This window comes from Penicillium malachiteum (assembly GCF_028827825.1).
Source record: "Penicillium malachiteum strain IBT 17515 chromosome Unknown utg000005l:1.0-9002435.0:326005.0-9005861.0, whole genome shotgun sequence".
In the NCBI taxonomy this organism is placed as follows: domain Eukaryota; kingdom Fungi; phylum Ascomycota; class Eurotiomycetes; order Eurotiales; family Aspergillaceae; genus Penicillium; species Penicillium malachiteum.
In genome coordinates, this window is record NW_026643099.1 from 7,066,364 (window position 1) to 7,091,280 (window position 24,917).

Consider the following 24,917-nt stretch of genomic DNA (forward strand, 5'->3'; position numbering starts at 1 on the left):
TCGCAGGTGTCATCTTGAGCTCAGACCCGCAAAAAGTGATCCTTTGAGGAACGCTTGTTCTTATGCCCCTCCGTTGCGTACATAGGTATGGAGCTCCGGACGTCGCGACTGGACGTACACATAAGAGCTGAACTCCCCATATTACTCGTGCCATATTTTACATCCTAGAAAGTCTACTGCTCCTCTCAGCTTGAAATTTGAATAACAAGTTTTAAGAACTTCAAGTTTGATCCATATTTCCACCATGTCGGACCTCAGCTTTCTGGCTCTCACCACAAAGCCATCGGCTCAGCTTAGCTTCACCTTTTCAGCCCCCTCTGAGACGCCCAACCCTGTGCTTGTTGTCTTTCTGAATGGTCTAGGTCTTCCTCAAGCCTTTTGGCAGCCAATCATTACTCAACTCAAAGACCGTCGGAAAGACAGCATCCTTCCCGCTTTCGTTACCTATGATAGGTTCGGCCAAGGCCAAACTACAGATCGAGACCCTCAAGACGCTGGCGCAGAAGACCCTACTCATGGCCATGACTGTCTTGCATCTGTCCGCGATCTGCATCAGTTCCTCACTCAGATCTCCAGCGATAAGCTTGGCCTGGATTTAGAATCCGTGCCTTTGGTCTTAGTTGGTAACTCAATTGGTTGCGCACTAGCTCGGCTTTTTGCCCAAGAATATTCCGGCACCGTTGCCGCACTGCTATTACTAGACAGTGTGCTAGCAAACTCGGACTTTGTCTCCGTCTTCCCTGACCCAGACGCTGCCGATTTCGACCCTGCAAGTATCGCTCCGATCCCTGTGGAAGCGATCAAAGCCGTTCGAGCTGGTGCTCGTCGTATCTTCCACCCGGATGTTGGCAATAAAGAGGGTCTTAGCCGACGAAACCTTCGTGAACTTCTTCCCGATAGTGATGGTCCTTTGCTTAAGGGTCCCAATGGTAATAAGCCCTATGTTACAGTGGTAGGCCATGATTTCGATGCTTTTGCTGAGGAGTCGGCGAGGATGGGCCCGCCGAAGCCTGTTACCAACCGCTTTGTCAATCCTTACTGGCAGCGCTATAATGAGGATCTTGCTAAGATCACGGCGCCCGAATTCAGCAAGGGCCCTATTATTGCACCGGGTGCTGGTCATTTTGTGCAGAAAGATAACCCAGAATTTGTTGTGCAGGAATTGAATGAGCTACTTGAGAAGGTCCTGTGATATAGAGGTTTGGGCTATATTGGGTTGAAGTACAATTAAAGCCGCGGAGGTCCATTTGAAATGCCCCGGCAAGACTTGCCAATAGCCATCAATTGAATCGATCTTTGCGTTACAATGTGAACATTCATTATGGATATTATCGACGTCAATGTTGGGCTCGCACCCCATATTAATTCTTCTCCATCCTCTCCATTCATAAATAGAAGAACTTGAATCATATTCCACGGTGAAATGTCAAGTGCCTCTCTACCAAGTCCAAGTTACACTCGACCATATTTCCATCACAAGGCGAACTTGAAAGCCGAAAAGACCAGGGTGAAAAATAATATAGTCATCAAATCATTCATCTTTGGCAGCAGCGCGCACATTCCGTACTCGATAAACAATCTTTGAAAAGGAAGATCGAGCCATTTCTTGTACCGAGATCGGCATTCCTCTCAATGCGCTGACCAAAGATAACCTGGTGGGAAGTATTATCTGACCCCCTTGCCGAAACAGAATCTGATCGATGACCCTCTTCGAAACAGTCTTGGGAGTCATAACTGGCTGACCAAATGTAGATTGATAGTCGGTGAAACCCTTAACCATTGGGGTCTGAACCCAAAGAGGGTGCACGATGCTAAGCATTGTTAACTCAAGGTCCCACTCAAACAGGGATATACTCAACTTACGTTGTTCGCACATTGGGGGCATTATAAAAATGTTTGAGCTCCTGCGTAAGGCCCTCATGGAATGCAAGAATACTTGCTTTGGAACAACAGTAGTCCACCATTTCTCCAACTGCTACGAAACTTGCAATGCTTGCCATAGTGACAACGTGACCCTTATTGCGACGAACCATCGAAGGAAGGAACTCTTTCACCAGAAGGAAATGAGCTATGACGTTGACATCAAAGGTTTGACGAAACTCCCGCTCAGGACTTTCGAGGATGGTGCCGTGGTAGAAGACACCGGCATTGTTGATGAGCACGGTTGGATCTCCATGGGCCTTTCGTACCACTGAGGCGACTTCTGCAATAGCTTGGGCTGAGGTTATATCAACATGATAGAAATGAACGTCTTCGGGGAGCTCGAACTCTGGTTGCTGGATGTCGAAAATAATAACGCGGTTTTTCTTACGACATAGATCTTCAACAAGTTGTTTTCCGATACCACTGGAGCCGCCAGTGATCAGAACTAACTCGTTTTCTGGATCCCACTGCTCGATCTTCCTTTTAAAAACTGTGCGATAGATGCCGTAGATTGATAACGAGCCGACAAGTACGACAGCAATAGGACTGAGGGGTGAATCCATGGGAAATGATTCTGCAAAGGGCCACCGTAGAGAGGTGGGAAGAGACAGCCCGTTCATGATGCGAATTTGAGAGAATACTTCCTCAACATTGATCGATCACATGGATGGAGGGATCGAAGTCCCTTATAAAGGGGTTGATTTAGTGTAACCACTAACCGCAAAGAGAGTTGTGTTCAGCGTTCATAGCAACGCCCTGTACAATAGAGACTAAGAGCCGAGTACATTTCACTGGTTGACCCGCAAGCCCCATACCTAATCGGACCTAGGGTGTAGCTCGGGTGCGTGAACCACTTTTCAGGTGTGACGGGGTAGACAATTTCATGGATGTGATTGATTAAATCCCCCAGGAGATTATTGCCGAAGGTGTACATGGGATCATGTCACGGGCTGAGCTCTGTATTCGGTAGCTTGATTGTCACATCATGTGGTGGTATCATATCTTTCCAGTAATGATTGACAATAAACTGGACTCAGTTGTTGAGAACTGTGATGAATTCTACAGACCTCAGACATCATCTGCCAGATTAGGAATGTCACTTATGATCGACGCATATAGGTCCACTTCTGCGTTTCGTCCCCACCTAGTAGCTGTCGGTAGTGTGTCCGAGGAATTTAAAACGTGTTTAAAGTGTAAGTTTGAACGATTCTGCGCCCGACAAATCTTATGAATAACTTGCCGGAATTTAATAAGACTGCAGCTCTTTTCCTGTGCGCTGATCAACGGGAGCGTGGGGTATTAGGGATCATAGCGCTAGCCATGCGCCCTATCCGCGATATTTGATGAACACATGTGCATGTTCGTATGTAACGACGGTCGAGAAATTCATTCGAATTAAGCGAGAAGCTGTGAGAGCATGGCTGCATGAGAACTGCATATTGCATAACTTCGGCAATAAAATAAAAATCGCGACCAAAAGATGACGTGGTTGCGATCAAAATATCCAGCTGTGTATGAAGGCACCCACCATTTTGGCCATCAAAAATCATAATTCCGCCAAGGAAGAAAATCGTTGGGAGTGGCTAGCTGAGAGCATACATATTTGTTAAATGTTCGAAGGTCTTTGGTGACTACCACCATAGGGAGTGGTTATCTCGGCTCGGGTTCATCGTTCACGCTCATCGAATTTAAAGCATACTAGATAGCAGAAGATTCAGAATTCCCCACAACTCGGAGGAAAGAGGACTACGGGGGTGATACTAAAATTTGTCCAAGTTGAGCCCTGACCCAGGAATCAAGTTTCACATCATGATTCATGAAATGAGCGTGAGGAGGAGAATAACATGGATATCTACTGGTAACAGCCTGGGGGAGCGACTCTTTTTTACAAACATGTGAGAATTTTTGAGGCTCAATTTCTGCTCTCATTTGTCTAGCTCATCTATCTATAAATGTCGTGGCTGATCATTTCACTCGGGTCTCAGTGACAATTCTGCATAATTGGCAAAGTGACGAGCAGGAATCTTTCGCTCGAACAACTCATCCAGCTCCTCATATGTCCTGTCCTTGGTCTCAGGGAACTCAAAGTATACAATAACAACACTGATCAAACTGGTAGCCAGGAAGATCCATCCCATCTTGCCACCAAGGTTGCCTTCGTCGGTGTTAAACATGTAAGGAACAACCACATTCCACACACACGAGAAGAAATAGTTGAAGGCGAATCCGATGGACTGAGATTGAGCACGCAGGCGGGCTTGCGAGATCTCACCCGCAATAGCCATGGCGGGACCAGCGACTGGTCCCATAGTCCACCATGTGAGCTCGAGTGCAATACCAATGGTCCTGTAGATTTGTTAGTAAAGGGTTATCTTTGACAGGATTTGACGGTTTACTCACCAAAGAGCTGTGGAGTTGGACCAGATTGCAGCAATGCCCATGAGGAAGTAGAACATAGCTGAAACAATAAGACCCGACATGATGATCTTTCTTCTTCCAACCATCCCAATGATAAACCAGGTAATGATGGCACTGGCAATTGAGAATCCGATACCAATTTCAATGATCATACCAACATTGTTAGAACTCATTCCCGCGCTTGTCAGGAAGTATGGTCCATTGGATTGAAATGTAACTCCAATCATCTGCGTGAGACCGTTGCAGTAAATGATGATTCGTGTACGGCGCCAGTTGTTACCCCTGAAGCAATCAAGGAAGCCGGGTTTCGATTCGTTATGCATCTGCTCTTCATGTTCGTGGACGCGGACAATATCGGCTAATATGGCAGGAGCATCGGACTCATTGTGCGAGATCCGCTCCAGGACTTGTTGTGCTGCCTCCTTCTTTCCTTTCTGCACGAGGAAGTGAGGTGATTCGGGGATAACCCAGGATAGGAGGAGTAATAGGCAGGGAAAGGCCCATCCGGCAGCGAACAGGACCTGTGTACATGTTAGCCGTTGTGATACGCGCCCAGTTGTTTCCTCCCAAGGTATCTCTTACCTTGTATGCTGAGGAGTTCATGATGTCCATCCGGCTAAAGGCAACGGATGCTGAAATCATAAGTCCAAGGTTCTAGAACAGGTCAGTACAAATTTCCCCTCGCATACAAGAGAAACATACCATGCTAAAGGCATACGCAGACAGCAAGATACCACGAATGCGGAGAGGAGCAATCTCCGACACGTAACTCTGGCCAGTAGCCAATGCCATGCCCAGAGACAAACCATTGACAATCTTTCCAGCAAGGAAAACTCGACTGTTGGATGCGATGTATAGCACTGCAACTCCGACCATACCAACCATACCCGCCAGAATGAAGCATACGCGTCGTCCGTATGTGTCAGAGACTTTACCAATTCCCCAAGCTCCAATCATGCAGGCAATTTGTGATAAAGCGTTCCATACTGATTGCCACCATGTAGCGATCACGTATCCAGTTGCTGTCTCTTGACCGAATTGTTGCCTATAATGAATCGCCAGTTAGTACCATTTTCCAAGGGTTCGGCTGGGATTCTCAAGTCAGGAGAGAAATGACATACTCAAATGGTGTCATTGACAGACATAGCGACAATGCCATAGTATCAAATCCATACATCAATCCTCCCAAATTGGCAAACAACGATAGACCAACAATTTTATAATTATTGACCAGGACTTTCCATACCGGTAATGAGTCCTGGGGATCATGTTCACGGAGATTTTGGAAGCCTTTGATGGCATCCTCGAGGTGAAAAACCTCGTTCTTAGTCTCTTGAGTCATTGCTTCAAAAAATATTAAAGAAGACACAAGTTGTGTAGGTCGTTGAATTCCTGGGGTTGTACCAGTCTTTATCCCCAAACATTTATGGGACCCTGGTAGTTCAACTCGTGCTGAGAGCATCCTCTCCAGTTTTCCCCAGACTTCGTTTAGCTTAACCCCAGTCCTCCACCTCGGCAAATCCGTGCATGGCTATTGGATTACATTCGGCAATTATTACCCCGAGGTGGTCGGGAAATCCGTTTCTACCAAGTTTGTCTCCACTTAAGAGATGACGCCCACACGACTTGTTAAGATTTGCCACCAGGGCCCAGGGGACAAGTCTGGCTGCGCCTATTCCGCATCATAACTTTTTTATGAACACTATTATATGAGACCTTCAAACTCAATATTCTGCCTGAAGCCAGTAGTCATGCGATCCGGCATAAGTCCTCTGCATCCGACCAGTTTAACAGTTCAAGCTTTTTTAAGCTCAACCAGATGTAACATTGATCGATGGGAGTACCCGTTGAGTTCGATCATTCGGAATATCCGTGTCGTATAATGAAGTGAGAATGATATTCAGTGTGAGTGTAACTGGTTTTTTCGCTCACCGACAGCCATCAATAGCAACATGGATGACTATCATTCTGGGGAATATTTCCGACGATTCATATTTTGCTTTGAATGCGGGGTGGGTGGACTGGGGTGTGGAGTTCCACGTCACGGCATGAGAAACAGAGCGCTCGAGGGTGTGAGATTCGTACCACTCTGAGCGCTTTGGTCGATATGTGACTGTACTCTACCATTCACCGTTCAGAGTCTCGATAATATGAAACGATACCTAGAAACTCTGAATTGAGGATTGATTTATGAAAAGATCAACACTTGCGGTCCACCTCGGAAGACCTTGGGGATAATGCACATATTATGAGTCAAGGCTATGGCTTCAGTGTGGCGTACATAACGTGTGGATCGAAGCGTTCAGATCTGAATTCACTAATTTCTCGGTGTCCATTACACCGAATCAATTCACGTGTATAATTATTTCTGAGCTCGGCTATTCCGCTCACTGCTAGCTCATCGTACAGCTTGATGGTCCATGCTTTACACCTTCCCCTTCGGGCACTATGTCCAAGTTAATCTACTCTTAGCTATGCAATATGACCAACGGTTTACATGGATATCAGTCGGTAGGTCGCCATTAGTCTATTGATCACATTAAATGTTGTTACTACTTATGAAATCTGTACAATGATCTCATTATACTGATGGGGGAACATTCAAGTTACCGAAAGGGATTCTCTTCGGAGGTACTGCATTTGGACTAGGCAACTGAATCATAAATACTTGAAAGCACAAAATTCACCATGGTTTTCATTCTCTCTTGGCATTCAAAACATGCTGATCGACGACAGAACAAATCGTAGACGTAACAGCAATCCTCCTGCTGATGCTTTCCATCCACATATCCGAACCAAGGATTTGTGATCTTGGAAAGGACGTGTAGACATATAGCATGACAATTTGATCAAGGGGAGTAAGTAAAAAGAGGAGGAGCTTGAAACTAGAAAGCCGATATTTGTGGGTCTTTGATTCGTTTAGTAAGAGTATGGAGAAGACTCACTTCGGGATACATCATTTCGGCCCAATCAGCTGAGACATTGAGGAATCATCGGAGCCAGGCTCGTCCTGGGGAATGAAAATACCAAGGTTCAAGAAAAATCAGGTGGGGAACCTCCAACAAACCTCTTGCACAGAAAATAAAAAGCCTGACACGGGAGCCGAATTTCATCAATCAAGTGGCGCAGACTAGGATCAATCGTCAGGGTCAAAGCATGACGAGCGATAGCCCGGTTCCGCTGCCACCTTCGATATCGCTCACGAGGCTTTGTGACACGCCAAAGCTCCCAGTCCTCCATCATTTTGTAGCTAGTCTGTGCCCGTTGCATGCCATACTCCTGACCCGCCTTTAGCTCAACCTCGCAGGCGTCAAGCTCTTTGACGGCATCACCTTTTGGAAGGGTAAATGTACCGCTCATGATATCCCAAACGTCAGGGTCAATAAGACACATAACGGTTGGAATGTCAGAATACCATTGCATGAAATTGCTTTCACCCTGGAGCTTTGTGACAGTCCCAAGCCAAATCATGATATCAGCCGCAGAGGGATGAGTTACGTCCATGGCGATAGTTGAGAAATGAAGCGTCAGTCAGACAGGTTGCGAGGGGTTCGAAAAGATGTTCTTGTTGAATCCTCACTTGAAGGGGAAAACTGAAGAAAGTGGGCTTGGTGATGGTTTAGTATGAGGTTGCTGTTGTCAACAGTTTGAAGATACAAGGTGGTGAGAAGAGGGGGATCTGGAAATTGGGAAACTGAAGTTTGTAGAATGACATCTGGAGAAATTTGTTAGGAGAGCTGGGCGTTTGTTGCAAACCAGAGGAGTAGCAAATATAGTAATGCGATTGTCTAGATTTATTCTTTCTCTTTATCTCAACATAAAGTCGTCACAGGTCTGCTGGTAAATCCCACTTCTAGTGGTTTCTATGAGCTCAAACATCCAGTGTAAACAGCACACCTTCCTTAACTTGATGAATTTCCTTTCCATCCTTGCCAGAGATCTCAATATCCGTATCGAATGAAGTCACCACATCAATCGGTTTTCCAGAATTCCAAGAAATTGATATTGAGCCTTTACCCGCAGTGAAAGAACCGGACATTTCCGGCCAAATATCACGACGAGGGTTCAGCCTGATTCGTTTGAAGCCAGGTTCAACAGGAGCTAGTCCCGCAATATTGGTAACAAAATCATGAATAGGGACAGCGCTCCAGGCGTGGCAATCACTTCGTGGCATCGCTGCCGATTCAGCCCACGTAGTGAGGTTCTGTCCAATCATAGTGCGCCAGGGATCTAAAAATGAGTTCCGCAACTCATCATAGATACCCACGGCAAGGGCAGCCTCAAACACATAGAAGGACATTGCATAGGAGCATCGGACGAAGCTTGGATCAGTCAATGCACGGCGCAGAATTGTGCGTGCCTCCTCACCCTTCAAGGCACCACAGAGGACTGCAAATACCTGGGAGTGCTGGCTGCGCTCCTCAAGAGGGCTGTCTGGTCCATCGACTATAAACTCTCCTCGGAAACAGTGCTCCATAACAGCAGAATTCAGCTTATCAGCACGCTCACGGTATTCGGCACCAGTGTCTCGTCGACCAACGAAGTCGCAGAGCTGAGCAGCGCGTTGCAGTGCTAGAGAGTAAATCAAACTGGTATAAGTCATCACACCAGTTCTCTTGTATGCAGGAGGAACGGCCATGTTGCGGAAATCGTGTTCTGGGCCCGGATCCGACCATTGTTGCGCCCAGTCAACGAAAGGCCATGTATCCCACTCAAGGCGACCGACTAAGTCCTTGTCACCGAGTCGTAGATTGAAGTGCTCAAGGATGCCATCGATGGTGCCGAGGTATCGTCGGACGAGCGTGCTATCTGCGAAATACATCATATGGTCGTGAATCATGAGAATCCAGTAGAGCGAGAAATGGGGAATGTTGGTTCCTGGTACGGGGGCAGGGAAATGTGTCTCAATAAGTCCATCGGAGCGACGGCTGGCATAGAATTCTGACATGCATTTCCGCGCAAGCCGGTCGTCGTTCGATAGATGGTATGTAAAAAGGATCTGTAATCGGGAATCCATGGCAAATTGATTCTGTTCGTAATAAGGGCAGTCTTCGTATGTTTCGTGCATGCAGTTCTTCAGGGTGTTGATGCTGATGTTCCACAGCTTTGCTTCCTCGTCGGTGGGGAATTTGGCGAATTGCGTTTTCCTTTCCAATGGATAGTGAGTTTCACGGAATGTAATCTTGGAGAATTCCAAAGCAGCCGCCGCAGTTTCCACCTCTAGTTCAATGTATCTGAATGTTCGGAACCAGAAAGGCTCGTATACAACAGTCTTATCATCTGGGGTATCCAATCCGCAGGTGTAAAAATCGTCTTGACCAACAAGAATGCCAGACACATCCGTTCTGTCCCCCTTATTACGTGCGAATGGGCTTGGAATGCCTGAATTTGGAGGCATTTCAAAGCACTCCGCCGAGCGCATACGAATTTTGGCTCCAGCACCCCCGCGCATCTGCAAATCCAAAAACGCAGTTGTAAGCGTTGAGACATCGAGAACGACTGTAGTCTTACGGGCAGCTTGGATGGTCAACGATTCGTCACTTTGCACAAGTTTATTCCAGGACTCGATCGGGGTATCGGCGGAATCGCATTTGACTGCCTCGGTGAATCTGGCAGGTATTTCGGGTAGGAAAGGAATCGAGCGCGGGGCTAAACGTCGTTCGTCAAGGATAGGCATCATTGGGGCTTTCATGGTCATGACCACGGCAGGTATCCAGGTCGAATCGTCAAATTCCGGCTCAACCCACTCCCAGTCTCGCTTTGAACCGTCCACGCGCTCGTTGACAGAGACCATCGCGGGTCCGAGGGATGGATCCCAGGACTCGGCGCTGGATATAGACACGGCATCGTCGATCTTGGTAAGCCAACCTGACGTACTAGTGCTTCCAAGTTCGGGCTACTCAATTAGCGACCATTAAGACTTGAAATCATTCCCAGAGTAGGAGACATATTTACCAATGCATCAGAATGGACAATCATGCCAGGCAAGGAAGCTCTAATGAGTGACATGTTGCCTGGGAAATAAGTAGAGAAGCGCAAAACTCGCACAGCAAGGACGTTGCGCCCAGGGCGACAGAATGGTGCAATATCGATGGTTTCGTAGTTCCATTCTCCCAGATGGCTTTTGGCAGGGCCAAAGCACACACTTTGTCCATTGACATAGAGTCGGTAGCGCGTGTCAGCAGAGATATGAACGCGACATTCTGAAGGCACTTCTTCAATCCTGAAGGAGCGTCGAAACTGCACAATTCGAGCTACGTTATGTCGTTCATCCCAATTGGGCGTCCAGATCCAGTCAACGGTCTCACTCCAATGGCGAGGCATCGTGCAATCTCGTATGATTCCTGCAATTGAGGATTGGAAGAGAAGAAGGGGAGAAAGCTGTCAATTGCGATGCGATCACATGGCTCTTGTACCAGCTATAGCTTGGTAGTGGCGTTCGCATTCGGGGACAACTAAACCGAGGACCGGCAATTCCGACACTGCACCCCTCCACAACCCGATGCGTGGTTGTGTGGGGTTTGGCGGGGTGTTGGTCTTCCTCCGCACCGCTTAAGCAAATGGCCTATAAGAGGGGGAAAATGCTTTTCCGGTCCAAGAATGCATTATGTATTGATGATATTTGCCAGTTCAAGGACATATAGGTAAATATCGTCCACGGGTGAATCGGACAAAAAGGTGGTGCCCAGGTGCCAGCCCTGGAAGGTCTGCGGTCCAATTTATGCGCTGACTAATAGTATTGCTGCCGCCCATGGACCTGCCCAGGTGGGCACCTTGGAGGGTTGGGCAGGTGAACAACTATCTTGTCTCCTATGTTATGCGTCTATTCTGTCATCTGAATAATGACTGATATGGTATTCCCATATTACAAATGGAAGTTCAAGGGATGATTGCCTGGATCATGGTATGGAACATCGAGAAAAATTCGGGTATTGCTTCCAAGGTTCCAAGCTTCTTTGATGACTGCCCAGGTGCACCCTCCCCGGCGGGCAAGGACATTGTCAATTGGGATAAAGCGGCAAGTCCTGAGTTACATGTCGCCAGTCAGAGACTTGAAACGGCGCAAATGGTTGAAGGTGGTAGACCGAGGTTTTCAATTAATGATTCAGTTCAGGTAGAAATGAAAGGCATACAATCAACGCAAGACGGCAGGAAAACCCCAACAAAACGAAATTTCCTCATAATATTGTTCCATCATACCACTATATTCGCTGGGTTGCAAAGCAATCACAGCATATGTGGCTAACTCTAACATCAACTCTATTTTTCCGGGTCAGAAACAAGTCTGACCCCCATTATCATCGTGAATATTCTATACATCATAAGCAATATCCATCCCGACCTTCATGTTGTCCCATATGACTGGAAGGATCAAGTTCAAGGGCGTTAAACGTTTCAACCAGCTTAAGCAGCCAGCTGAGACTTGCCAGCCTTCTTGCTAGCAGCAAGGGCACCGGCAAGACCGAACTGGGAAGAGATTCCGTTGACACGGTGGGTCGAGTTCAAGTTCTTGACGACAACCATCTGGTAGCAGGTGGCCATACCCTCACGAGAAGCAATGACAGACCATCCGAGGAAAAGCTCCCAAATCTAATGAATATTAGCATAGCACGGCAGGCGGGCGTTAACACGGGGTGAAACTCACTCTGTACCATCTGGGGCCGTACTTGGCATTGATGGCCTCAACGTTTCCAACCCAGTTGCGGTACCATCTCCAAAGAGTGCCGGAGTAGTGAACACCAACAGTGTCAATTCTGCATATCGTCAGTATTTGAGACATTCAATTACATTCCCTTGCGGAGAACTCACCCCTTAATCTCAAAGCCAGCCTGTTCCAGGCACTTCACGTAGTACCAGAGAGGAGTGGAAGCATCAGCACCACGGAAAATGTACTTGTTCAGGTACAATCCCCAGATAAAATCCTCGTACTGCCAGGCCTGACGCAGACCAGACAGCTGAACGTACATGGCACCATCATCATTGAGCATGTCATAGCATTGGCGGAAGAATCGAGTCAGCTTGCGGATACCAACGTGCTCACCCATCTCGAGCTGTGTGATCTTGTCAAACTTGGTGTTGGGGATATCACGGTAGTCCATGCACAGAATACGGCTCTGCTCCTCAGAGATACCGGCATTCTTGAGAGCATCGTTACCCCAGATAGTCTGGTTCTCAGCGATAGTAACACCGGTAACCTTAGCACCGTAGTTCTTGCTAGCAAAACGAGCCAGGGTACCCCAGCCACAGCCAATATCAAGCATTGTCTCGCCTTCCTTCAATTCAATCTTCTCGCAAACAACGGCCATCTTGTTATCCTGCAATTCCTCGAGGCTCTCTTCCTTCTCGGTATCGGAGATAACACCAGAGGTGTAGATCATGCGAGGGCCGAGGAACCAAGCGTAGTGGTCGTTACCGCTGTCGTAGTTTGGACGAATCTGCTCCTCATCCTGAGCCTTGGTGTGGAAAATCACATCAACGAAGAAAGTGAAGACAATGAACTTGAACAGGTCCAGGGTGAAGGAAAAGTTCGCCCAGTCGTGTCGGTACTCGAGGATCTCGAGAAGATCGCCATTGAACTCAACGACGCCGTCCAGGTACAGCTCCGCGAAGGTCTGCAGAGGGACCTTGTTCTTGCCATGCCACTTCGCCTTGTCTTCCTCACGCTTGAAGGTCAGGTAGTGCTCAACTGGGCGGCCGGGGAGTTTGACTTTTTCATTTGTGCGGGGGCTGAAGGTGGAGGACCAGGTCCAGAAAACGACGAGAATTGGCAGGACCAACAGGATAGCGAAGAAAAGGAAGGTCTTCCAACCGAGGCCTAGCAGGTAGGTGAGGAAGGCGGGAGGAGCGATGATGGCAATTCCAAGAAGGATGTTGGAGAAGCTCTCGCTACCGGGTCCGTCAGCGGGGAGAGGGGCATTGTGGATGGCAGGAGACTAGTATCAGGATATGTTAGCTATGCATTGAGCAGGTATAACAGTAATATCAGCGAAGATATTGTGCCACGTAACTCACATTGGTCAATGCAATGCCACAGTCCTCACCGGTCTCGAATTCCGCGGGCTTAGCTGCAGGAGTCTTGATGAAGTTAATGTCGCTGGTGACCTGATCACCCTTTTTGTCTGCCATTGTCGATAGACGCCTCGAGGCAATTCTTCTCTGAGTTAGAAAAGAAATTGACGGGATTCGAGTGGTATGAGAAGGGAAGGGTTGTGGACAAGATGAAACGTGTGCCGCCTTGGTTGAGAATGCGGTCAAGAGCTCAGGAGCTCATATTGCCACGTCTCCTCCCCACATTTATCCCCGCTGACGCATATAGCATTGAACAAGGTAAGCGAATAAGACTTCAAGCTGAATGTTTCAACGCTTATTTCTTCTTTTATCGTCTCCTGTCTCTTCAAACCTGTATCTTGAATTCATTTCACATCAACAATGATGTTCTTTCTCAACAAGAGCACTGGCATATTGCCATATTCCAACTTGAATCTGATACATAAATCCTACTATGTACTAAGTGATAAATTCTTCCCAAGCTTCTCCAGTGCCATCACTTGTGCAATTGATAATAAATACTAGTATCATCTAGTGCTATGATTTCAAGTTCTCTCAAATCTATTCATGGCACTGATCGGTCTTCTTTAAACTCAGAGTGTGATCGATGCACATGTGTGCTCCCCTACATGCATTCCCAAATCCAACGGTAATTTGCTCAAGTGCTGACCGCTAACCTGCACATGTGCATAGTGAGCTTGAGGATCTCAGCGGACACTGGCATCTGGATGAACCATCCGAGTCGCTTTAATCAGATGAGCTCAATATCGGTGATTGGAGGATGGATAAGAGTAATATACTAGTAACATATTATTCTTGACATTCAAATGTTTAATCAACATAGTTTAGGGCCCTGTTATCCAACATTTGAACATTTGAACAATCACATCACACAATCCACCTCGATAATTGTGGTTGGTTTCGTTCCTCCGCAAGCGGGTCCCGAGGTCCCAGAAAGCTCCGACCTTTGGCCCATAAACATTTGAACGAGTACGAAGGTAGATACTTTCAATGCTGGAAATTATGCCATCGGTCAATTGAGAAGCTTAGTTGAAACCAAATTGACAGACTAAAAATAATCCCCAAGTTCCATATCTCCTTTTACGTAAAGAGTTTCGCCTGATGCCTGGTGCCGGGACAGGTCCATGGGTGTCATTGTGGATATAGGAGTACGTGTACATAGGGATGTGGAAATAACGAAAGCCAAGACACGTCGATCTTCCCCCTTAACAGATAAAGATCATCCATTCTTATTTAACCTTGGGAGACTTCAACATATTATTTAGTCTTATACCTCTAGCATTTTATTCGTATTTAGATTCTATTCCTGATTTTCAACTAATGTACAAACTAAAAGGCAAGCCGGCGAATTCCAAGATTCTATTCTATTTACTGAGAGTTGAGAACAAAACAAATAGTCAAATTCGGACAAAAGAGATTAGAGGGAGCGTGCTCAGCCACATTCGAAGAAAGTCAAAAAGGTTAGGACTGATTGATGTAATAAGAAAATAACATTATCCAAACACATACATATTGAAGATATGGGCATTGCAAATGAGCATATTGGACGGAAGAACCAATTCTGAGTTCTATATGTGGAGTGAATGGCGATTTGACCTTCATCTCACTTGCTGATCATCTGTAGTAAGACAAGTTCATGCCTCATTGTACAAGACATTCATTGTTATCTGAATTCCCCTCTGCTTCAGCGGTCCAATTCCTCTGATCAAGCCTGTATTCAAAGTACCCAGGGAGATCGGAGGTCATGTATCGGGGTTGCATGGCAAGTGGTGTTTCTGCTTCTGTCGCGAGATTTTGGCGGTGGACATAGGCTACATACTGGTCCCATGTTGGTGGCTGCATCCTTGCATCTCTCTGTGTCGTCCAGTGCGCTTGAATAAGTCGATGTTGCTGATAATTGTCCCAGGTAGGTATCAGTCGCTCCTCGCCTTCTGGTAGGTCCCTATTGTGACCTTCCAGCCACTCCAAGTACTGAAGATAAGTAGGCGGTCGCAAATTTCCTGGCTGGTAATCGTCCGGCATCCAAGGCTCAAGAGGTCTGGAATTTTCTCTGCTTTGCTGATATACTGGCGCAGGCGCAGACTCAAGCCCAATGGAGGGTTCGCGAGTAGGAGGTACCGTAGGTGCTCGAGCTATCATCCAATCCACTCTAGGAATCGCATCACAGAGCTCTCCTTTTTCTTGTGCTGCATATAATCGCTTACGATTATCAGGAACTGTAGCAGTATAGAGCATATGTCGCCACCACGCTCCACTGAGGCTACATGATCGTTGACCATCGCTAGGTGGCTCATATTCTACAGCAAAGAAGAGTCTTCACCCATCTTGTCATTGCTGCTCTGTCAGTTGGGTTGTTGACAATACAAACTTCAAGCGAGTACCGATGTCCATTGATTAGTCTACTCATGACCTCTCGACCTAGCGCTGATCCTAGATGTCTTGCTTTTCTGCCACAAATAGACTCTATCAGTCTGATATCGCCTACAGTCACCACAGGTGCCGCTGCTCCAGTATCATCTCGGAACTCCGCGATCGAAGCAAGCTCATCGCCAGTCCCGGGAACCTTCAAAGCAAAAGTAACCTATGAGTGAAATTCGTCAGACTTAGCATCCAAGTAAACTTATTTTAGAATCTTTGAGCCTACGTAATGTTGAGTTAAGCCACGACCTGCACCCATTGCCGGTGGAATCGTCTCAACATTTCCGAAAAAGGAGCGTCCAGAAGAAGCGTCCTGAATTCATGTATTGTTTAGTTAGCATATCAAAAAGCAGACTACCTAAGAATACATGGGCAGGACTATCATATCCCCTCAACCCATAGACCATCAGTATCTTCGTACTCTCTATACAGCGCACCCAAATTGGCCGAACTAAATTCGATTGGACCACGCAATAATTTTCCCTTTGCCCAAATAGTGAACTTCTCTCCATTATACCAGTCAATCTTGCGGCTTCGGTTCGCCGCTATCAATGCCTTAATATTGATAGAACTGTTTATATCTTCCTCGCTGGTTTTTCCTATATAATGATCCCTCATGTGCTTCAGACTATCTAGCCGACGGGCGACATCAAAGCTGAGACCAGGCTCGGAGGCCATCATCTTTTCACGGGCTGCTTTTCTCTTCATGAATCCCTCCAATTTCATTTTGAAGACTTGTGGCATGATTCCTGTTTCGATGCGCTCGTGGCATCTCTCAATATTTGCTTCGATATCACTAAATTAGAGATATGTCAGCGTAGCTCTGCCATTTTTCTGCAGAGTCAATGTACTCTTCAGTAATATCTAGCCCCATCATCTCCCATCTCCATTCTTTTGGAATTTTGTGGGGATCCATGATGGGCGGATGCTGCTTTGGCCATCTTCTGTGCAAACCTATGAGCTTTCCTTCAGGTCCGTATACAACAGCCTTAGGGGGGTACTGGAAGACTTTCGTCTGCAAGTTTCTTGTTCTCTGTAGGTGCTGCGCTCTTCTCTCGGTGGCTCTTTTTGTCTTTCCTTTTCTGTTTGTGGTCGCGTTTGGTCGACTTAGTGACCTTACTTGAGCCACCTTTTGCCATTTGGTATTCCCAAGATACGTTCTGGGCTTTAATAAGAGAGGATAGAGTAAAAGAGTATTTGAGTATTTGAGTATTTGAGTGACGATGGGGAGTGGGTATTTGAAGTCATTCTTCGTGAGTCTTGCCGGCCAGGAGGCTTCTTTACTATGTAGTATTTGCGATGAATGACGGTTCTCTTTCAATGTCTCCCATGAGGAACAAACATTTGTTTGCTGAGACTTTCCCAAAGGTAAATGTTGACAAAGCGCGATTGCTATTCATTCTCGCTATCTGTCTTTGTGTCCTGTCTTGAATTTGCCAGTTTCTCTCTGGAGATGATGGCTTTGGCCCATCATGAGTTTTAAGTTGGTATATTTGGGTGCAGGCTCTTTGATATTCTTGCAACTATTAATGACCTCCAGGCTTTGACACACGTTCCAAGGTTCATTCATTCAGATGTTCATTTCCAGTGGTGAAGAGATTAGAAATATCAAAGACGCCTCTTAAGACTCACGTGAGAGCGCCGAAAGAGACTAATGTTCAAATTCATCTGGCTTTCAAAATTTTCACTGCATGTCGAGTCTTATTCCGATATCATCCTTTGTTTTCCGTGTACCTTGCAGTTTTCATTCTTGTTGATGGTAGTTGAGAACTGCATACATTGGCACGCGCATTTCCCAGAATTTTAAGAGCACATCCTGCTTCAGGTATTGAAAACCAAGGCCTTAAGGTTTCAAATGATCATTCAAGCTGACAGGTTGAATACTGGCAAAGTTTGAAAGATCAAATTTCTTCTCTGAGTCATTGAGTTTAAGTTCAAGTTGACATTAATCATGCCAGGCTGAGTGACTCGAATCCACCTGTCCTCCATATGGATGCAGGCTGTGGCACGGGTGGTGGGAGCTAACCTCAGCCTTGAAGTATATATCGGCTCGACTTCGTCGCGACAACTTGAATCTCGGGACATTTGAACGTCAATTTAGAACTGCTGTATTAATCATTCCTTCAACTGGTTATTAGTATAATCCGAACTTAAAGTCATAAAAGTACTTGCCCTTGAAGTATTCATAGGTAGGCACCTGAGTAGCATTTAAACTTGAAGTTCGTTGACCGCGCAGAACACCAACTCAAGTACTCGAGATTCAAGGTATATGGATCTGAATGGAAAAAATTGAACGAAAATTTGAATGTAAAACATAAAAATGTGGCAATGAGACATCTGGATTTATGAAAAAGACTTGCATTCCAAATCTCAGGGCTTGAATTGTGAAACAAGAGGAAGGTTGTTGAGGTCAAATATTTGGCGAAGCAAAAAACAATCATATATTCCATAATTATTCACATATTAGTTAGCAATAAGATACTATGTACACACTAGTAACTAGTCAACTGAGCCTTGTCTATTCTAAGATAATTCCAAAGATCCTCACAAGCATCCTGCAATGATTTCTCCGTCTTCCATCCCAACTCTTTTTCCGCCCGGTCGGGTGTAGCAACACAAGATCCCACATCCCCAGGCCGTCGACCAACAATCCTCACCGGGATCTCCAAATCACTAACCGCCTCGAGAGCTTGCACAACCTCCATAACAGAGTGACCAGTGCCAGTCCCCAAATTGAATGTACGGAAAGAACCTGTGATCCGTCCTTCTTGTGCAGCAGAAAGTGTCGCGACGTGACCTCGCGCAAGATCCGTGATATGAATGAAATCCCGAACAGCACTACCATCCCGAGTATCCCAGTCTGTACCGTAAATACAGAGTTCAGGACTTTGTCCCGTGAGTGCACGTACAGCTGCAGGGAACAGATTTGAGGCGCTATCTCTTGGATCCTCACCCAGAAGCCCGGATTCATCACAGCCGATCGGGTTGAAGTATCGGAGACAGAGTACCGTCCATGATGGGTCCGATTTACACACATCCGAGAGAATGGCTTCTCCGAACCACTTGCTCCGTCCATACGGATTTGTGATTCCCGTGCATCCCGGCTCAACGTGTACTTCTCCTCCGTCTTCTGCTTCATAGGCTATACGTTCATGCACGCAGTTTTCTTCACGCAGTCGAGGTGTGCCATCCGCTAATGTTCCGTACACAGCTGCAGATGAGGAAAAAATAAACGATTTGATGCCATGGTCATCCAGAAGACTGAGCAGATCAATCAACCCTCGCACGTTGTTCTGGTAATATTTCAATGGGTATTTGATGCTGTCTGCGACGGCCTTGAATGCAGCAAAGTGAATTACACCTGTGATCTTTGACCGAGGAACCGCATTTGGAGTTCTGAGGGTATATTGCGCTAACAGCAGACCCATTCCAGATATATCCTGGTAGTCCGCGCAGCATAGCTCTGCCTTGGGACAAGGAAGACCAATACGATCATAGTGGATGTTCGCAGCGGTGAGGATGCGAGAGAAAACATCTCGGTAACTGTTGCTGAGATTGTCGACAATGATGATATTGTAGCCCGCCTTAAGCAATTCCAGAGAGGTGTGGCTACCAATGAATCCCAAACCACCTGTTACAAGCACATACTGGTCGTCGTCATTCTCGATGCTCTCTAGTGGATCTTCCGGCTCAGTGGCTGGAGTGGATGGGTCTGAGCGAAGCTGCGGCGAGCTGGCACCTGTCGAGAATTCCGGAGGAGGAGATGACATGGCTGGGATATATTCACAAGATAATGAGGAAGAAGGCAGACTGGCGAAGTTGAGCTTCAATGGCTCCTTCATGGTGTGTCCATGATCCATTACCCTCCAAATTCGAACCGTGGATACGGTTGAAGCAATTTACAAGAAGTTTTCAATTTTAGGCAGTGGCATTGAGGAATTGGATACGTTCTTTTACACTATCTAAGACAAAAATCTCGCTCGGGGACTCCTCGCCACTTTTCTTGGACTAGGCGCGGGGCTTTTTTTTGGAAAAAAAAAAGAATTCTGGGTCCATGTCTGTCGTGAAGGGGGTAAAAACCTGCATCGGGCTGTTCTGAACCATGACTACACTATTCTTTTTTTTTTCTTTTTTTGGTTTTCGCGTATTGGGGGTATAGACTACTACATCGTATGCTTGTCTTAGATGTTGTCATATTTTGGGGTCGGGTCCAGGTTTCTGACGAGAGAACACACCATTGGCGTCTGTATAGTCTCATCCACGTGTCTAGGCTACTGGGCTCTAACATTTTGAAGACTATGATTTGTGATGGAGAACTCGGAGGAACCAGATAAGGGGGCTATTGCCGCCCACAGTTGGTGTAAGTTGATGTGTAAGTTGTTGTATTAGACATCTGGGGCCTTGGTATCAAAAATAGCGCACCCCTGAGACCCAGTACGAGGTGACCGGGGTCTAGCCAGATGGTGACATGATTCTATGAACTCTTGTCATTCTCAGCTCGCCTCACGGAATATTTTCATTTTTGGCCCTGGCAGTGGCGGTGTGGATCGGCTCGATTGACTTGTCTGCCCTGAATTTCCTCGGCTTTGAGAAGTATTTAGAGTTGAGGGGTTAAGAGTGGCTTTCTATATGGACCTTACAGAGTGCATACGGAGTTTTGCCCATATGGGAGAGAGAGCGGGAACCAGCAGAATTCCAAGTGTTCTAGATTGTGTAACAAGTCAAGTCCTCGCTTATACTTCCAAGGTTCTTCGTACTTTTGTCAATCCTCCGATTCCAGCCCTGGAGACAGACTTTTTCTCCCTGAACCGCCCCTTGCATCACCGTTTTACGAGGCTGAGATATAACTTTGTGATGTGATAAGACAGGTTTCAATCGTTATCTATGGTCAAGGCATCTGAGGCTTGAGCCACCTGGGTTATCCGGTACTTTTACTTACTAGTATGAGCCATCTCATCACAAAATCTCGGGCCCAACTTCCGGGGCTTGCTACTCCGACGATCACCCAGCCAATAAACACATCTCCCGCCTCGGATCTCCGATATCTTTTAACGCCAGATTATATTTGGATACATGTTATATATACTCTTTAATATAGTTCGATTCTTAGAATGTACTACTAATACGAACGCCACGTCCGCATCTGACACCTCACTCCCCTCAATCGTTCCTTGGGTAATCTTTCTTGTTACGAGCCCCGGGTGTCACATATACGAATCTTAAAAGTACCTAGGTACTGTGCATGATACGAATGCGGGACAAGAAAAGTTTCAAGTTAGAAAAAAAAAACAATTAATAAAAAAATAAAATGAAAATCTTGAAATGAAAAATCTGCCATGTGTCTCAATGCCATTCGGAAAATTCATTACCCACATCACTGCAGAGCCTGCATGAATGCACCCCAACTAAGGGGGCCAAACCGCTCGTAAAAATCACCAGCAATTTCAGTCACAAAAATGTATTTTACCTTGTGGCGCAGTTCATGAACCAAATCCGGGAGATCCTCCATAGGGACCTCATTGATCATTACACCGGAGCGACTCCGGTCGTAATTGAATCGTCCTAGCCACGTCTGGACTTCATCGGATCGGTAACGCGGGTAAGGCTCCTCACAAATGAAAAACATATCGGCGGATTCACCTATCAGGGCATCCGGTGGGGTACCAGGATTATGGATTACCTACAAAAGGGGAAGATCCAGTTCATGGTGAGTTCCACATTGCAAAATTATGGAGTAAAAAGGGGTCCTCTTTCCATGGGTAAAGACTTACAAATCGATCTGCTAGGATTCCTGGAGTATTCTTGATAAATTTGGTCAATTCTTCGAGATACTCGGCACGCTCCGGATTGTGATGGTTGGGCGTCTCATCCACAAAGATTCCGCCAACACCAAGGTGCGTCTCCTCGTACTGCTTTGACCAACCCGCGTAGCGCTCGATCTCGGCATATGCTTCGGAGTGGGGCTTGTTGCAGTAGTCGATTCGGATATAGCCCACGGTGTAAACATTACGGTATGAATTCAATCGAGGAACTTCTCGCGAATAGTTCTCATCTGGAAGAGGTGATTCTCCAGGCCCACTGTTGGGGTTAACAATGACCAAAAAGTCAATGTTTGGGTTCGATTCGATGCTGTAAAATTTTGTTTCTTTGTCAAATGTTTGTTCAAGTTTTGCCTTTAATCATGACGTTCTTTGTTTATTTTCAAGTGGTTGCCCTTGGCCAAAGTGCGAAGGTCTCCACACTCTTCCATTTTTCTTTTTCTTCCCGATCCGTTCGACCCCAATTCGTGACTTACGCTGCATAAAGTGGAGCCCATGTTTCAGCCGTCAATGGATAGATATACAGTGGGACAACAACAGTTGATTCAGGCAACATCTTGTTTAGCGAGGGTTAAATATTCCAAGGTTCCAAGCAGGTTTTCAGCTCAGCCTTGGAATATGGGTAAGAAAAAAAAAGAAATTATGATGAGTTGTCAATTTAACGGATATTGAGTCCGGCAGTCAGCCCTTGGCTAGCGTTGGTGGGAAGCGTGGGATGATGGTGTGAATGGTATGGATGGTGTCTTTTGCTACGTGGCTAGACTTCGGAGTTCTCGGGGCCGCTTTTATAACTTGCCGAACCGAGTTAACTAGTGCTGAGCGGCGTCAAACAGGATAAGGAAATTCCAATCCACACTAAAGCGCTAGAAAGGCCACTAATGGGAGCTAAGAGACGCTAGGGCATTGGAAGCCACCCTTCTAGCGGGAGCCCTGGAGCCTTCAAAGTTGGAGGCCTGACTCGAGCTACACATTGCTTAAACTAGTGCGAGATAAAGAAAAAATCTTCCCTATAGATTCACACCTATGTACATGTGGATGTATCTGTGGATGCACTTCTACCTGTGATGCACCTGTGGACCACCTGCCAGGCATCATGTATGAAAGATACGTATTAAAATACAAGATTGTAAAATTCGACCAATAAAAAATGAGAAAAATAATTAATTCTTTACGAGATACTTCGTACATGTGGTAAGCACGTAAAAATAGAAAAAAAAAAGAAATTATATGCACGGAAATAAAAATATAGACAAGCATGATCAATCCGATAATCGTTATTCGCCATGTTCCTCCAGGGCTGTCAACATCATGATGCATGGTAATCACAGATTCCATGGTAAAAAAAGATACGGCTCTTTTCTCCCTCGGACTATCACTATCTTTTGAACATAGTCTCCGAGTCCTGCATTATTAGTGGATCACATCAGCCTCCCATCTTCGCTTCTTGATTCCCAGTTCGGTAAACCCCGACGTTTCATTAGACTCTCCGTAATCTTCGCTGTAAACCAATTATCCCTGTTGCTTCGAGCTCGTTGGAACCACGTCGCAGAATTGTTCCAGATGAGAATCAAACTGCTCATAGTAGCTTGAGTTTAGCGTGGTCGCGAAGAGATATTCGGCCCGGTGGCTAATGTCATCGACAAAGTTTTTCAAACTGGAATTGCTCATTGTGGGAACCGAGTGAAGCATATACGAGTACGCGGTTCGGTTCTTAGTACCCAATGCCTCCAAGGCATTCACTTGAGTCTCGTAATAGTCGTAGGATTGTTCAAACACCACGGTAATGTCGGTAGTATTTTGATCGTATCGAGAATCTGGTATTGTGCCTGGATTGTGGATGACCTGTTGAAACGATCAGCGTTTGGGATCGGCGGTACTTGATCTCCCTTCAGGAACGAGGGCCCATTGCAAAACAAGATGAGGATCGAAAGGGGTAGCAGGGGAGCCCGATCCGGATCCACTCTATGAACCAAAGATCGCTAGATCAGTTCGGTAGATGAGCATGTGTGTCGATCGGGCATCTTTCCCCCACCCTCTCTCTCGCCCCCATCTGTTTGCTTTGGTTTTTTTTTTATTTTTATTTTTTTTTTCATGCATTCTTCCACGCGAACTCACCAAATGTGGGGACTGGATACCGCTCGAGTTTTTAACCGCCTCATTGATGCGGATCAGGTACTCGGATTTAGTGGAGTTCCAGTCATAAGGGATTTCATCAAAGAAGATCCCGTCCATTGAGAGACTAGTCGATTCCGAGGTCCAGTTGGCATAGGTCGCCACATCGTCTAGCACTGCAGAAATATTTCGGGTCGCATATTCGGTTGGGATGTATCCGACTTTTTGCACGTTGGAGTACGAACTCAATCGATTCACTGCAACTTGGTATTGGGTGCTTGGGGGCGAGGAGCCTGGTCCACTTGAAGGATTCACAATAATCACAAAATCAAGTTCAGGATGTGTCGAAATACTAGCCAAGATAAATTTCATTAACATGGGCTCACAATGGATTCATCCTTCCCCTCGGGCCAGAAAAAACAGGTTCAACGTCCTGACTTACGCTTTGTACAAGGGATCCCAAGTACTGTTTGTTTCAGGATAGATATAAATGGGGTACAATACTTTGGAGGCCTTTCCAGAGTGCGAATGTTTCTTCGGTAGGATGATCGCACAGGGAATGACGATCGCTAGGATGACCACTATAGCTGCGGCAACCAACAATGCAATACACCAAGGTCGTCGCAGGTTTAATCTCCGTCGCAAAGGTGGAGAGGCACCCTCTGTAGTGCGTTTGAGGGACTCCATAGTTTGAGCAGCCACAGGAACTGGGGAAAAAGAAAGCAAGAGCAAGCGACCAACTATCAAGCGGGAGTAGCTGTAAATATGAATATTGTTATAGAAGATCTTTTGCCTAAGTTAGAGAAAGAGAGAGAAAAAAAAAAGTTGCGCATTGATCTAGGCATAATGGGAGGCAAACTACGTACGCATTGGCATCTGGGCAGGATTCTCAACTATAAAGTCAACGCGTAAGTCAAGAAAAAGCAACCGACTTAAGACAGGATAGATTAAATCCGGCCCGTGAAATTTGTCCCCATGGTACTAGTATAATTCTGTCTTATCTTTTTTTTTTTGGTTTTTTTTGAGGACTATTTTTCCCGCGTGGGTTTAGCGTTATGATAGATACATTGTAGTGGGACGAATCGGTTCAAATGTAAGTATCCATCGGAAGGAAATGGACTCTCTTAGTCTCAAGTGCTCCAAGGCTAGACGGGTTCC

At 46.2% G+C, this 24,917-nt stretch overlaps 10 protein-coding genes across 10 annotated transcripts; 1 reads left to right on the plus strand and 9 right to left on the minus strand.

The window, feature by feature from the left end:
• Nucleotides 1-244: 244 nt before the first annotated feature.
• On the plus strand, nt 245-1,192 carry N7483_012624 (alpha/beta fold hydrolase; the record flags this gene model as incomplete). Its single annotated transcript, XM_057096051.1, has 1 exon — nt 245-1,192. The coding sequence occupies one exon, from the start codon at nt 245-247 to the stop codon at nt 1,190-1,192; it is 948 nt and encodes a 315-aa protein (XP_056942022.1).
• Nucleotides 1,193-1,531: 339 nt separating this feature from the next.
• N7483_012625 (SDR family oxidoreductase) lies at nt 1,532-2,543 on the minus strand (the record flags this gene model as incomplete). The annotated part of the gene is made up of 2 exons (XM_057096052.1): nt 1,532-1,811; nt 1,864-2,543. The coding sequence occupies 2 exons, from the start codon at nt 2,541-2,543 to the stop codon at nt 1,532-1,534; spliced, it is 960 nt and encodes a 319-aa protein (XP_056942023.1).
• Nucleotides 2,544-3,893: 1,350 nt separating this feature from the next.
• Nucleotides 3,894-5,683, minus strand: N7483_012626 (uncharacterized protein; the record flags this gene model as incomplete). Its single annotated transcript, XM_057096053.1, has 5 exons — nt 3,894-4,269; nt 4,324-4,862; nt 4,924-4,995; nt 5,044-5,386; nt 5,463-5,683. The coding sequence occupies 5 exons, from the start codon at nt 5,681-5,683 to the stop codon at nt 3,894-3,896; spliced, it is 1,551 nt and encodes a 516-aa protein (XP_056942024.1).
• A 1,691-nt stretch (nt 5,684-7,374) lies between these two features.
• Nucleotides 7,375-7,845, minus strand: N7483_012627 (uncharacterized protein; the record flags this gene model as incomplete). Its single annotated transcript, XM_057096054.1, has 1 exon — nt 7,375-7,845. The coding sequence occupies one exon, from the start codon at nt 7,843-7,845 to the stop codon at nt 7,375-7,377; it is 471 nt and encodes a 156-aa protein (XP_056942025.1).
• A 367-nt stretch (nt 7,846-8,212) lies between these two features.
• On the minus strand, nt 8,213-10,665 carry N7483_012628 (uncharacterized protein; the record flags this gene model as incomplete). The annotated part of the gene is made up of 2 exons (XM_057096055.1): nt 8,213-10,237; nt 10,297-10,665. The coding sequence occupies 2 exons, from the start codon at nt 10,663-10,665 to the stop codon at nt 8,213-8,215; spliced, it is 2,394 nt and encodes a 797-aa protein (XP_056942026.1).
• Nucleotides 10,666-11,745: 1,080 nt separating this feature from the next.
• Nucleotides 11,746-13,467, minus strand: N7483_012629 (uncharacterized protein; the record flags this gene model as incomplete). The annotated part of the gene is made up of 4 exons (XM_057096056.1): nt 11,746-11,931; nt 11,987-12,095; nt 12,151-13,274; nt 13,354-13,467. The coding sequence occupies 4 exons, from the start codon at nt 13,465-13,467 to the stop codon at nt 11,746-11,748; spliced, it is 1,533 nt and encodes a 510-aa protein (XP_056942027.1).
• Nucleotides 13,468-15,051: 1,584 nt separating this feature from the next.
• On the minus strand, nt 15,052-16,554 carry N7483_012630 (uncharacterized protein; the record flags this gene model as incomplete). The annotated part of the gene is made up of 4 exons (XM_057096057.1): nt 15,052-15,699; nt 15,902-15,991; nt 16,055-16,141; nt 16,225-16,554. 4 exons carry the CDS (start codon nt 16,552-16,554, stop codon nt 15,052-15,054), a joined length of 1,155 nt encoding a protein of 384 aa, XP_056942028.1.
• A 1,766-nt stretch (nt 16,555-18,320) lies between these two features.
• N7483_012631 (NAD-dependent epimerase/dehydratase family protein) lies at nt 18,321-19,598 on the minus strand (the record flags this gene model as incomplete). Its single annotated transcript, XM_057096058.1, has 1 exon — nt 18,321-19,598. One exon carries the CDS (start codon nt 19,596-19,598, stop codon nt 18,321-18,323), a length of 1,278 nt encoding a protein of 425 aa, XP_056942029.1.
• Nucleotides 19,599-21,202: 1,604 nt separating this feature from the next.
• On the minus strand, nt 21,203-22,203 carry N7483_012632 (spherulation-specific family 4 protein; the record flags this gene model as incomplete). The annotated part of the gene is made up of 3 exons (XM_057096059.1): nt 21,203-21,508; nt 21,600-21,957; nt 22,124-22,203. The coding sequence occupies 3 exons, from the start codon at nt 22,201-22,203 to the stop codon at nt 21,203-21,205; spliced, it is 744 nt and encodes a 247-aa protein (XP_056942030.1).
• A 953-nt stretch (nt 22,204-23,156) lies between these two features.
• Nucleotides 23,157-24,446, minus strand: N7483_012633 (spherulation-specific family 4 protein; the record flags this gene model as incomplete). The annotated part of the gene is made up of 3 exons (XM_057096060.1): nt 23,157-23,489; nt 23,763-24,111; nt 24,202-24,446. The coding sequence occupies 3 exons, from the start codon at nt 24,444-24,446 to the stop codon at nt 23,157-23,159; spliced, it is 927 nt and encodes a 308-aa protein (XP_056942031.1).
• Nucleotides 24,447-24,917: the final 471 nt, after the last annotated feature.